This window comes from Pyrus communis, chromosome 9 (assembly GCF_041283825.1).
Source record: "Pyrus communis isolate YQ-2024b chromosome 9, ASM4128382v1, whole genome shotgun sequence".
Taxonomy (NCBI): domain Eukaryota; kingdom Viridiplantae; phylum Streptophyta; class Magnoliopsida; order Rosales; family Rosaceae; genus Pyrus; species Pyrus communis.
Genome location: NC_142573.1, coordinates 13,644,028 through 13,657,090, shown reverse-complemented (window position 1 = coordinate 13,657,090; position 13,063 = coordinate 13,644,028). Strand labels below are relative to the sequence as shown.

Below are 13,063 nucleotides of genomic sequence, written 5' to 3'. Positions count from 1 at the left end.
AAGACACATTGTTTATACAAAATCAATTCTAACCTTAATCCCAATTTTGTTGAATCGATAATTAACCTCAGAATCAGATGCTTGAATCAAAAGGAAACATGAATTTCCTCATGTTCTTCGGTCTTTCCCATCGAAATCCAATCTATGATCCATTTGTACTCATTGGATATGATGCAGTACTCGTCACTCTGATATACAATTGAGTCGAGTTTAAATATTTGTGTTGCTAATATTCGATACTTGCTCCTGCATTTGTCAAGTTCAAGCTTAATTTTAATTAGAGCTAGCTATAAATTGCCCAACTCCTTATTAGAGGATTATTGTTGAGATTATATCGATTCATCTTTTAATTGGAGGACTCAAAACTTTAAAATCACCACCATCGTTCAAAAAGAGATTGTTTTACTCTATGAAAGCGTGTTAGTATTTTAGCTAGAATGAATGTAGGATAAAGACTGTGTGATGGAAGTTTGATATGATGATGGGGTTTGATTATTAAGTGGGTTGACTGATAAATTTCAATTTTATTGTTAATTTTATTTTGTACTTGATGGTAATTATGCAATAAGGTAAAAAAGATAATTTACTTTAAATTTGAAATTGGGTGTAGAGAGAGGTTATGTGGGTTCAAATAAAATTTCCTTATCGGTATAATGAAAAATCACTTTATTGTGTTTTTTTTTTTTTTTTTTGGTTCAGCACTTTATTGTTATAATAAAGATAAATGAGAGAGAAATAACCTTTGTTAGAGATAGAAGTGGAACGGATGCAATGTATCACACTGTTTATTTTCGTAACTGTATGTATCACAAAAATGATATAGGCAAAAAGAGGGGAGGAATATAAATATTAGTATTCTTACTTTTGCTCATGATCTTGTAGGATGCAGGTAAAGAAAGAGGAGGGATACTGGTATTATTACTTTCACTTTTGATCTTGTGTATTGTTATGAGGTTACAAACATCTCCCTATATATAGACGTTTTGATCCAACACAGCTTTACATGCATGAAGAAAAATCTTCTCTCCCTAAGACTTTTAAAGATTGCCACCAAAGTCTAATTTGGTTTGCTTCCTCATATAATTACACATATGGCATTCACACTAAATTTCACAACATTTATCTCTATCTTAGGTCTACCTTAAATTCTATGAACCAATTCCTTTCGATCATAAACACCAAACAAAAAGCCCAAATTAAATAACTCATAAAAAACATAACATGTTTACATATTTGAAATGGATGCAGCAAGAAGCTCGATTTAAGTATCATGAAAAAAAACACATCCCTGTTATAAATAGGCAAAAATTAGAGAGGTAACCTTTGCTAGGAACAGGAGCAAAGCGGGTGCAATTTATCACACTGTTTAGTTTCATAACTGTAGCACAAAAGGATTGCAAGTAAAGAGAGGAAGAGAAGGATACTGATATTATTGTTTTCACTTCTTTTCTTTTTGCTGTGTGTTGTGATCACACACGAAGTGCTCTTTAAATAGAGCCACACCTGTGAAAACTTACAAAGGTGAAATGAGTGCTCTTTGAAAAACCTCATACAACAACAACATGGTCACTATTCTAAAGTCTTCCTCATCTTTAGCTAAAAACATGAGGGCATTCACTCCCACAACGTTTACAACACTCCCCATTGGATGCCACATATCAACATCAGTTGCCTCGTTAAAACCTTACTCTGAAAAACCCAGTGGGAAAAAAAATCGTAGCGAAGGAAAAATAGTACAACTTTGGTTAGATTGTTGATGTAATATTAAGTATGTTTATGTCGCCTCGTTGAAACCTTGATAGGAAAACCCCAGTGGGAAAAATCCTAATCGAAGGAAAAAGAGTACAACATACATATATCATGGATGCCCCCTTAATTCTGCATTCTTCAAATTTAACTGATTGGTAAGCTGACGTAATCCAATACCAGCACTAGCTTCTAAAACGTGCACTTTGGTAGAGATTTGGTGAATAAGTCTGCCATATTTTCATTAGAGCGGATTTGTATGACTTCAATAACCTTAGCCTTTTGAAACTCATGTCCATTGAAAAACATTGGAGATATGTGTTTAGTCTTATTGTCCTTGATGAATCATTCCTTCATTTGGGCAACACATGCATCTTCATGAATGAAGGTTTGAGTGTCTGTCTTTGAAGGTAGATCACATGAATTCCGGATGTGGTGGATCACTGATCTTAACTAAGAACATTCACGACTTGCTTCATGTAGAGAAAGTATTTCCGAGTGATTGGACGATGTAGCAACTAATGTTTGCTTCGTTGAGCACCATGAAATTGATGTATTCCCATAATTAACACATATTCAGTTTATGAGCGGGCCTTATGCGGATCAGAGAGGAAACCAGCATCTACATATCCAACAAGACTCTGGTCATTTGTGGATTTCTCGGAGCAGAAGAGACTCATGTATGTTGTCCCACGAAGGTATCGTAAAACATCTTTGGCTTCCTTCCAATGACGAATTGTTCGAGCAGAGTTATACCTTGCTAACAAGGTGACTGAAGGTCTAGTACATTGTGCTAAATACAATAAAGCACCTATTGCACTCAAATATGGTACTTCTGGACCAAAGACCATTTCATCATCTTCTTCTTGACGAAATTGATATTTCTTAATGTCTAGATAACGAACGACCATTGGTGTGCTAAATGGATAAGCCTTGTACATGCCAAATCGCTTTAAGATTTTTTCAATGTAAGCTGATTGATGGACCAAAATTTCATTAGCACAATGCTCAATCTGCAAGCCAAGGTAATATTTTTTTTCCCAAGGTCTTTCATTTCAAATTCGCTTTTCAGATATTCAACAGTTTTATTGAGCTCTTCAGCGGTTCCAACTAAGATCATATCATTGACATATATTGCCACTATAGCAAGTCTAGAATTTGATTTCTTAATGAACACACAAGGGCAAATGACATTGTTGATATATCCTTTTTTGATTAAATACTCACTAAGACTATTATACCACATTCGTCCATATTGTTTCAGCCCATATCGCCTTAATTTGATTGAGAACATACCTCATGGTTTGTTTGTCGTTTCAGGCAACTTAAGTCCTTTTGAAACCTTTATATTTGTCAATATCTAATTCTCCATATAGATACGCGGCGATGACATCCATAAGTCGCATGTCAATTTTTTATGAAACCACCAAACTTATTAAGTAACAGAACATAATTGTGTCCATTACAGGAGAGTATGTCTCCTCATAATCAATTTCATGTCTTTTGAAAAACCTTGTGCAACAAGTCGAGCTTTATATCTTGCAATCTCGTTTTTCTCATTTCGCTTTCTTGTGAATACCCATTTGTAACCCACGAGGTTTAAACCAGGCGGGGTTTAGACTACCGGTCCGGTCCAAAAACACTTCGCATTTCCAAGGAATTTAATTCTGCCTAGATTGCATCTTTCCACTTAGGCCAATCTTATCTCTATTTGCATTCATCAACAGAGCGAGGCTCAATATCATTGCCTAATATGATTTCAGTGGCTACTGCAAATGCAAACATGTCATCGATGATTATTTCATTTCGATACCACAATTCATTAGTACTTGTATAAGTTATTAAGATTTCTTTGCTTTCATGTACTTCTGTCTCTTCAGGGACATGTGTCTCATCAAGGACATTTATGTGTCTCATGAATTGTGGATTTGTCATTCATTTTCTTTTCCTGAATGATTTCATTTGGATTCAGTTGTGCCCTCATCTTTCTCTTTTGAGGGGCTGACTCTTTTGAAACTGGGGGTTTACCACGCTTCAGGCGTGTACAAGATGAATCATTTGTTGTCATATGTGATTTTATCACTTTTGTAGCATCATTAAATGCATCTAGTATTTGATTAGCAATACTTTGAAAATGAACGATCATTTTCACTTCATCTTCACATTGAATGCTTCGTGGATCAAAATGAGATAAGATGGGTACAACCCATATCAGTTCTTGTCGTTCTTCTAGAACAGTTTTTTCTCCCCCTAACGACGAGAAGACTGTCTCGTCAAAGTGACAATTCACAAAATGAGCTATAAAATATCATTTATCAAAGGTTCTAAATATCTAATGATAGATGGTGAATCAAAACCCACATAAATTTTCAATATGCGTTGAGGTCTCATTTTAGTGCGTTGTGGCAGTGCAATAGGCACATAAACAGAATAACCAAAAACTCGTAAATGTAAAATGTTTGGTTGATGCCTAAACATGAGTTATACTAAGAAGTATTGGTGGTTGGCTATAAGTCTTAATCGAACCAATGATGCAGTATGTAAGATGGCATGTCCCTGTGCAGAAATTGGCAATTTTGCTTTCATGAGCAGAGTGCAACCTATTAATTTGAGCCGCTTGATAAATGTTTTTGCTAAACCATTTTGAGTATGGACATGAGGAACAGGGTGTTCAACATCGATGCCTAGTGTCATGCAGTAATCATCAAAGGTTTGAGACATAAATTCACCAGCGTTATCAAGTCGGATTAACTTGATAGGGTAATCTGGGAACTGTGCTAGCAACTTAATTATCTGAGCAAGAAGTCTCGCAAAAGATACATTTCGGTAGACAAAGGGTAAACATGTGACCATGGGGTAGATGCATCAACCAAAACCATAAAATATCGAAATAGTCCACAAGGTGGTTTAATAGGCCCATAAATATCCCCTTGAATTCTTTGCAAGAATGATGGGGATTCAGCATCAATCTTTAATTTTGATGGTCTAATTACCAACTTTCCTTGAAAACAAGCCTTGTAAGGGTTATCATTCGATATAGCAATGTGTATGCTCAATAATAGATGCCCATTAGAGTGGTAATGATTCTACGCATCATGGTGGATCCTATATGACCCACATGGTCATGCCAAAGCATGTAAATTTTTTGGTCAATGAACTTTTAGTTCATGACAGTATGTGCTTCAATTGTCTGTATGTATGTATAATACAATCTACTTGGTAAACCATGCAACTTCTCCAATGTACGCTTTTGGGTATCATTGGAGGTAATGCATAGATATTCCACATTTTCTGAAGTTTTAGTTTTAATGTGGTATCCATTTAAACGTATGTCTTTAAAACTCAACAAATTTTGAGTAGATTGAGTAACGTACAAAACATTTTGTATGGACAATATTGTTCTATTTGGCAACATGATCTAGGGCTTTCCCGAACCTTCAATTACATCTGATTGGCTTGATATTGTTGTTACCTTTACTTTTGTAAGCATTAAGCTTGAGAAATATTTTCGATCTCGAAGTATTGTATGCATGGTTGTGCTATTTGCAAGACAAATATCTCCGCCATTACTCTTGTTTTGAGAATAATCATAGTTTTTATCCATGCTCTCTAAGTAAGGGAATCATAGTTAAAAACAATTTATTCATAATAAAAGGAAATTGAAATGTCACTTTTATTGCGAGCTTTAAACAACAAGTTCAGATAATAAGAGTACATCAAACAGAAATGATTCAATCGGACCGATACATTTCATTCCCTCTTTCCACGATGAAGTTTGAGACATCTAGGTGGATTATGTTTAATTGCACTAATAAATCGAACACTGGATCAGGTATATCTATTTGTTTAGCCTAGTCGAGGAAATTGGTTTCGACATCTTTCTCCTTAAGGAATGCTTAATACAGGTCCACCAGATGTTTTGGGGTACAACAGGTACGCACTCAGTGTCCATTGTCACCACACCTATGGCAAACTTCTTCAGAATTTCTAGGAGTGTTATTTCATACGAGCCTTACCCTTGTGGCGATTTACAATTTTGAAGTTCGGGCCTGAATTATGCTTGGACCCTGGTTGTAAGACTGGACACCATGATTCTTGCCTTTCCTATTCCACCGGCATCGCATGTGGTCACATCCTTGTTTGTAATTATTGCCACAAGAGGATGTGGTGTTCACTTCAAGGGAAACAACATTCACTTATGGGAATGGTGCCGATCCAGTAGGTCGAGATTGATGATTTTTCATCAAGAGCTCATTATTTTGTTCAGCCATAAGGAGCACCGATATCAGCTGGTTGTACTCAATAAAACCTCATTCTCTATACTGCTGCAGCAAGAGCACGGTGGAGGCATGAAAGGTGTTAAAAGTCTTTTCCAGCATATCTTTCTCAGTGATGGTCTCCCCACAAAGCTTCATCTGTAAGCTAATTTTGAACATTGCAGAGTTGTACTCAGCAACCGACTTGAAATTATGGATCCTTAGGTGTGTCCACTCATAACGAGCCATTGGAAGAATCACCATTTTCTGGTGATTGTATCTATTTATCAATGGCTTCCAGAGGGTTAATGGATCTTCAACCGTTAGGTACTCGTTTTTTTGTCCTTCGTCAAGGTGGCGAAGGATAATGATTATGGCCTTCGCCCGATCTTGAGAGGACGCATTGTTTCCCTCCTTGATGGTTTCTCCAAGTCTCCATGCCTCCAGATGGATTTTGGTATCCACCACCTAGGTAAGGTAGTTATTCCTAGTAATATCCAGGGCAACAAAATTAAGTTTTGCCAAGTTTGCCATTTTCTTTTTTTGAAAGAAAAATGAGATGTAAGAACTTGCAATAATATGTATTCTGGAGAAATGTATTGTTAGAACTTTTGGTTCTTACAAAATTTTCATTTTGATCTTCAGGCTAAAATGATAAGCACTCGAAGCTTCAAGCTTGAGATTTACATAATTAATGAGGAAGGTGATTGTACTGCACCACTCTCATTGAAACAATATAATGTAGGATAGGCACTTATACCGCACTACTCAAGCAGCAGGAAAATTAAACATGCAGAGTAAGGTGGGCGATTATACCGCACCATCTAAAATTGCAGTAAAATTAAATCTGTAGTTCAAGATGGGTGATTGTACCGCACCATCTTTGATCACAGTAAAATTAACCAAATAAACACTGGGTTAGTAATCAGGAGCTACACCAAACAAGAAATAAAAAAATATAAGTAATTGTTATATTTGGAACTAGGAGTAGACATGGTGCTAGTAGATCTTGGCAAAGGTACATCAAGCAATTGAGGCAGAGGAGGAAGAATAACAATAAGATCCTTGAAGGAAGCATTTTTCAACGAGGGGAATGAGAACTGGTTAGGGTTAGAGACTCATGTTGATAACGTGTTATGAATATGCAAAAGTTAGAGAAGTAACCCTTGCTAGGAACAGAAGCGAAGCGGGTGCAATTTATCACTGTTTAGTTTTGTAACTCTAACACAAAAGAATTGTAGGTAAAGAGAGGAAGATAAAAATACTGATATTATTGTTTTCACTTTTTGTTTTTTTATGTGTGTTGTGATCACACATGAAATGCTCTTTAAATAGAGCCACACCCATGAAAACCTACAAAAGAGAAATGAGTGCTCTTTGAAAAACCTCATACAACAACAACATGATCACTATTCTAAAGTCTTCCTCACCTTCAACTAAAAACATGTAGGCATTCACTCCCACAACTTTTACAACAGTCCCTTAAATTCCTTCCATTTTTGTGAGCGAAATGAAGTTCTGTTCTTGTTGTTAGATTGCTTTTTGGAGGGTGCAGAACCCCCTGTTCACCCAAAAGTTAACTCATGCGCAGTATCCAATGCAAATGTAACTTTTACGTTCAATCCCTTCCTGATGAGGCTTATTTGTCCCCCATAATTAAATGACTAAATGACTCCGGTACTCCTGTTGTGCACAAACTTACACCCCAAAACAGCTTAGAAAAGAAATAATATTTGCCAAAACAAATGCTGGTATATGTAATTTGGATCAAATTAATTGTTTCAAAATTTTATTTCGACAATTGCCAACAACGGCGAATAGCTCAGAAGCCGTGAGTAGTCATGCGATTCAAAAAATTACAGCCAGCTAGAGGCATCCTCTCATTTTGCTTGGAACCTGCTGCTAATTGAGTCGTAACCGGGTACATGTACAACTGCCACAAAAACACGAGGGCTTAATTTCTCACCCTTTAATCAATGTAACACCGGACGAGATATATGAGATCAATGTGTAAGCAATTGGAAATTACCATTGCCATATGTTGCCAGTGTTAGCGGTGAAGAAATAATCTTCTGCGCAATTGTAATAATATCTTTCAAGCTCACTTCTTCTACCGTCTTCAAGAAGTGCTCCACAGGTTTCCTGCAATGGTAATCAGTAACATACGTCTTAGCAAGTCGCAACAAATGCTGTAAAAGCCTACCAAATAGATAAAATGGAACAGATATTGAATTACCTCTCTCCGTATGTCAAAACCTGCCTTCCTATATCCTCTGATGCAATCATCTGCAAAATGGAAAACGAAAACCCATTAAGAATGACCAACCTCAACAACAAATACTAAAATAACGACAAACTAGTGCATTGGAGAACCACTGCACCATAATCATGTGTGTACGAGAGAGGTCATACTCTAGATTCTAGATTCATTAAAACTGCCGCCTTTGTGGACTCCTTGGCACGTTTAAGCTGTACATCCGTAACTGCGAGCAAAGAAGAAATAAAGGCACCATGAGAATCATAAGTCCTTCATTCAGAAACAAGAAGTGAGAAATACGAAGAGCAAACCTTGTCCAGGTGTTGCAATTGTAAGTAATTCTTGTGCTGCTATATCAACTGCTTTTGACGCAAATTCAGAGCCCTACATTCAAAAGTAGCGCCAAAAGAAATCATTTTTCAAATAATAAGATTCATACTTTAATTATTTACCAAACAGACTCATCAAGCCAACTGATGATTCATATTCAATAAAGGCATACACAAAAGCCATCCTGATATATGTGTTGTGCACTAGAGAGACCATCTTCATAAAACTAGTTCCAATTACCAAAATTGAAATTATAAACTCAAGTTAAATGCACAAGAAAACGGAACGCGTTGTTCCAACAGAAAATATAAATCGCCAGACTTCATATTAAAATATGAAATCAGGCAGAAGCCATATCAAGAAATCTATCTTCTGTCCTGGTCATACAAACCAACATGCAGAGATGCTCACCCCGGAAATCAACATTAACTACAATAATAGAAAACTCAAGGTTGAGCCTTACAGTGCTTGCATAAATACCAAACAACCCAGAATCATTAAAGATGCTGTTGAATGCAGAAAAAGATTGGATCTGTGGATACTGATTCAAGACGCGGAGATCTGTCGTCAAATGAACATAATGATTGTTATATAAAAAGTTTAAAAAAATATGTCCAACCAAACAAGAATAATGGTCAAGCACTCTAGTAATTAGCAACAAACTAGAAACCTAGGCAAAACTTACATAGCCTTGAGTGCATCCCCTTTCCAGGGCCCCCAGCGGAGAAAGATCCACCACCTCCCATAAGCAACTGCAAATACAGAATTGTTCTCGTCACTCATCTAAACATGACATTTTGAGTGTTTATTATGATGACCTACCAATAAGTAATACCTAGATGATTCTACAAATTTCTGTAATATTATGTTAAGCATTCCAAGAGTAAATGTGGAACCTGGAGAACTGTCAAAAGAATGGCTTGCTTCTCCTCACGCCAGCCACCAGGAACCTCAAAAGCAAGAGCTACATGTGTTTCCTGGACGATAAGGAGTATAGCAGATAGCATGTTAGTAACAAAATTAAATAATTTACGTGAAAATTTCCTACATTTTTGTATCAGACAATGAGGAGAATACGAAGGAAAGGAGAAACAACTTTTGAATGGACAAAACTACGAACCGGTGTATCAGCTTGATAACGGAACTCTCCTCCAACATATTTGGATAGTGGCTCCTCATAGCGAGGCACACTCGGTAGGTCAGAGAGAAGAGGTTCTGCAATGGATACAATCTCCTGATGATCAACCCCAGATGCTGCAAGAACTATACGAGGAGCAGTATAATTTTCCTGAAATTCCCATGTCACTACCAGTCAGTAGCCACACCAGACCAGACATTAATAGGAAATAAGGATAGAACAAGGTTAAAAGATAGTAAACAAAAAAACCAAGTTATTCATTTGAATAAATAACAACTACGCTGCATGCAGTATTGAATTTTAGGATAAGGGATAAGCATGAGTGCGCAGTATTTATAGGTTTATGATCTTACAGCAATGAACTGCTCCAAGATGCTGCCATTCAATCTGTTCAGTGATGATTCAGAAGCCAAAAGAGGATTAGCCAATGCACCAGAATAACCAGCAGAATGAATTGCCTCCAACAGTAAGCCCTGGGGATTCTTAGAGAGTTCTCCAATCTCTGCCCGCACTTTTTTGAGCTGTATAAAAATTAAGTGAACTGAAATAAGAACGACGGAACAATTACAGAAATTGACAACAAATCGCCATGTATGAATACCCAAACTACAAAACTTCTTTGATCGCATTTGCAGACATAAATAGACATGTAAAGACAATTACTTTTAAGAAGTTCATCAATAATTTCAATGTGAGCTGAAACTTTTCATCTGCAAAACCTCCCAAATTCAATCAAACTTATCTCTTTCAAGTGCACAAACTTATTCTCAGCAAAGACTATGTCAAAAAGTCCTGTTCTTTTTATTTTATTTTTACAAACTGGAAATACTAAATTAAACAGAAGACAACCTTCTACCACCCCAACTCCTCCCATCTTACCAAAGAGGGAGATTTATAACAAACTATAGAAAGGTATATGAATGCAACAGATTTTTTGCCCAAAGAATCCTAAATGGATGTCCAGTAACTTTGACAGAATATTTAAGAAACAGAAATTTTACCACTTCATTGACTTCCCATTCCAAGAAGGCAGGATTCCTCACAGAGTCAACAAGTAGTTCCACCATCTGGGGAACATAGGTCTTGATAGCATCAAAAGTATATCCCATTTGCTCCCTAGAGGCACTGGCTCCTATGTGACCACCGATTGCTTCCACTTCTCTCACAATGCGTAAGTGGCTCCGGTTGGTTGTACTCTTAAAAGCCAATCGTTCTAGCAAGTGTGAGGCACCACTGGATACTGGTGTCTCATATATGGAACCAGAATCCACATATATTCCAATGGACGCTGCAGGACTCTGAATACTCAACACAAAAAGAACCAAAATTAATCAACAAGACTGAGCGGTAAAATGAGAAGGCTGTACAAGAAAAGAAAAGTATAGCTACGCTGTATTACATACCGTTGAAGTTTCTGAAGCTATTTTAACACCATTAGAAAGAGTTGTAATCTGAGTTTTGCTTGGTTCAACATAATCAGGTACTGGAGGAGGGAGGTTAACACCTGGGAGCTGGGTTTCCAACGGAGGAAGAGCACTTGAGCTCTCCCCAGTCAGCCAGCTAAAGAGACCGCCTGAGGATGGCTTCGATACAGCTGCACTTGTTGCAAACCGGGTGGCCCCCAAATTTCCACGGCCCTACTCGGACATATTCACATCAGGGAACAGTCAACGACACTATCACTACGTATAAAAATTAAGAACAACGGCATTTCGCATCCAGCAACAACCATAAATTGCTCCTTACAAATTTTACTGAGAAAATCTAACTCTACGATATTTATCAATCAAATTAAAAATAGACAGTATCATATATGCCCAACAAAAACCAAATACTAGAAACTCAATTCCTCATTTTAATCAAGAAAAATACACATAAATCACGAGGACCATATTTTCCATTTTATTCCTCCAATTAAAAATAAAAATCCTCACTCGTAGTTACAAATCTAAATACACAAAAATGCTATAAATTCGCACCAATCAATAAAATAATACCCAAATTTCGTCATACAATCGATAAAAAATCCAGGAAACAAAAACCTAGAAAAGATAAACGCAGATCTCACAGCACAAATCCCATTTGGTTTACAATGCATAGGAAACGGAGCAGAACTTTAGGGTTTGGGAGGCGGCAGGTTGGGACTGACCTTGAGGGACCTGAGTCGAGAGGCAGCCTTGTACATGGCGATGGAGCTCAAGATTGAATGAAGCCCTAGAAAATAAATTGGGGATTTTTGCAGCCTCTGTTCCTCTTAAAGGTCTGAGTTTTTTCTGAGCGAACAACAAGAGAGAGAGAGAGAGAGTGGCTATTGAAATAAAACGGTTAAAAGAGATGTAGTTTCGGAGACTTGAACTTGTCTACAGTTAGTGTTGGGCTTCAGTTACTGGGCCTTTGAAGGCCCAAAAGTATTATGCGGTGACATAACTGTTTGGACCTTTCAAGTTCCAAACCCAAGTTGTGGGTCTTTTCAAAGTCAAAGACATAAGGCCCTCAAGTGGTTTTGGACCTTCAAGATAGGGCTAAAAGTGGTAATGAAAATAAAAAATAGGGTAAATCTCAGTTTATTATCTTCAAATTTTATGGTTTTCAATATTTGGTATATAAAGTTTTTTTCGTCCCAGAGTTATACCTAAAGTATTAATTTCGGGACAGTATCATACATCCGTTAGTCTGACTGTTAAGTCTCCCGTTAACTGATGATGTGGTGCTCATGTGGACAATGATTGGACACCACATGTCATTAAGGATTCAAGTGGAATTTACAAAAATTAAAAAAAAATTAAAAATTAAAAAAATAGAAAAAGGTGGGGATAATTGTTTCCTCTCCCCCGTCCCCTTTTTCTCTCTTCAGCAATTAGTTCTTCTACGGATCTGGGTGCGACTTTGGTGGTTCGGGCAGGTTGCAAAAGGTGGTTAGGCAGGTGCGAGCTTGCGACAAGTCGAGCATTAACAGGTGCGAGTCCTGGTGGTTCAGCCTGAAAAGAAACGGTTGGGATCTGGGCTGGTGAGTCTGGCGTGCCTTCGGCTTTGCCTAACTCTATTGCGGCTTGGATTAAGGAAGAAGAGATGAAAACCCAATGAGTGAGATTTGGGCATGGAGTGAAGAGATGAGCGGGATTTCTCTGGCCTTCACCTTCATTTCCAAATTTCTACAATTTTTTTGAAGGGCAAGGGAAAATGCACTATGGAAATTGGATTTGGAAAAAATTTAATGGGCAAACTCCATGGACAAAGAATTCTAATTCTTCGGAGCAAATTGGATAGATAGGGCTTATCATTGGGCATGCTTTATTTTCCCTTTCAATTCCTCCGTTGATGGTCAAATCAATCTCT

The 13,063-nt window shown here is 37.2% G+C and overlaps 1 protein-coding gene across 1 annotated transcript; it reads right to left on the bottom strand.

Annotated features, from left to right (window-relative positions):
• Positions 1 to 7,734: 7,734 nt before the first annotated feature.
• On the bottom strand, positions 7,735 to 12,054 carry LOC137739653 (mitochondrial-processing peptidase subunit alpha). The gene is made up of 13 exons (XM_068479304.2): positions 11,877 to 12,054; positions 11,131 to 11,364; positions 10,729 to 11,025; positions 10,081 to 10,248; positions 9,710 to 9,877; positions 9,486 to 9,566; positions 9,275 to 9,341; positions 9,053 to 9,150; positions 8,571 to 8,643; positions 8,415 to 8,485; positions 8,239 to 8,288; positions 8,032 to 8,144; positions 7,735 to 7,935 (listed from the first exon to the last, which is right to left on the bottom strand). The coding sequence occupies exons 1-13, from the start codon at positions 11,910 to 11,912 to the stop codon at positions 7,883 to 7,885; spliced, it is 1,509 nt and encodes a 502-aa protein (XP_068335405.2). The 5' UTR covers positions 11,913 to 12,054; the 3' UTR covers positions 7,735 to 7,882.
• Between the last annotated feature and the right edge of the window lie 1,009 nt (positions 12,055 to 13,063).

What these genes read in the sequence shown, in the direction of transcription:
- LOC137739653 (XM_068479304.2), bottom strand. Translation starts at nt 11,912, where the DNA reads ATGTACAAGGCTGCCTCTCGACTCAGGTCCCTCAAG. An exon ending in TTCTTTTGACAGTTCTCCAG is followed by an intron (nt 9,342 to 9,485) that starts GTTCCACATTTA and finishes CTGTATTTGCAG; the next exon opens with TTGCTTATGGGAGGTGGTGG. An exon ending in GTTTTGACATACGGAGAGAG is followed by an intron (nt 8,145 to 8,238) that starts GTAATTCAATAT and finishes TTACCATTGCAG; the next exon opens with GAAACCTGTGGAGCACTTCT.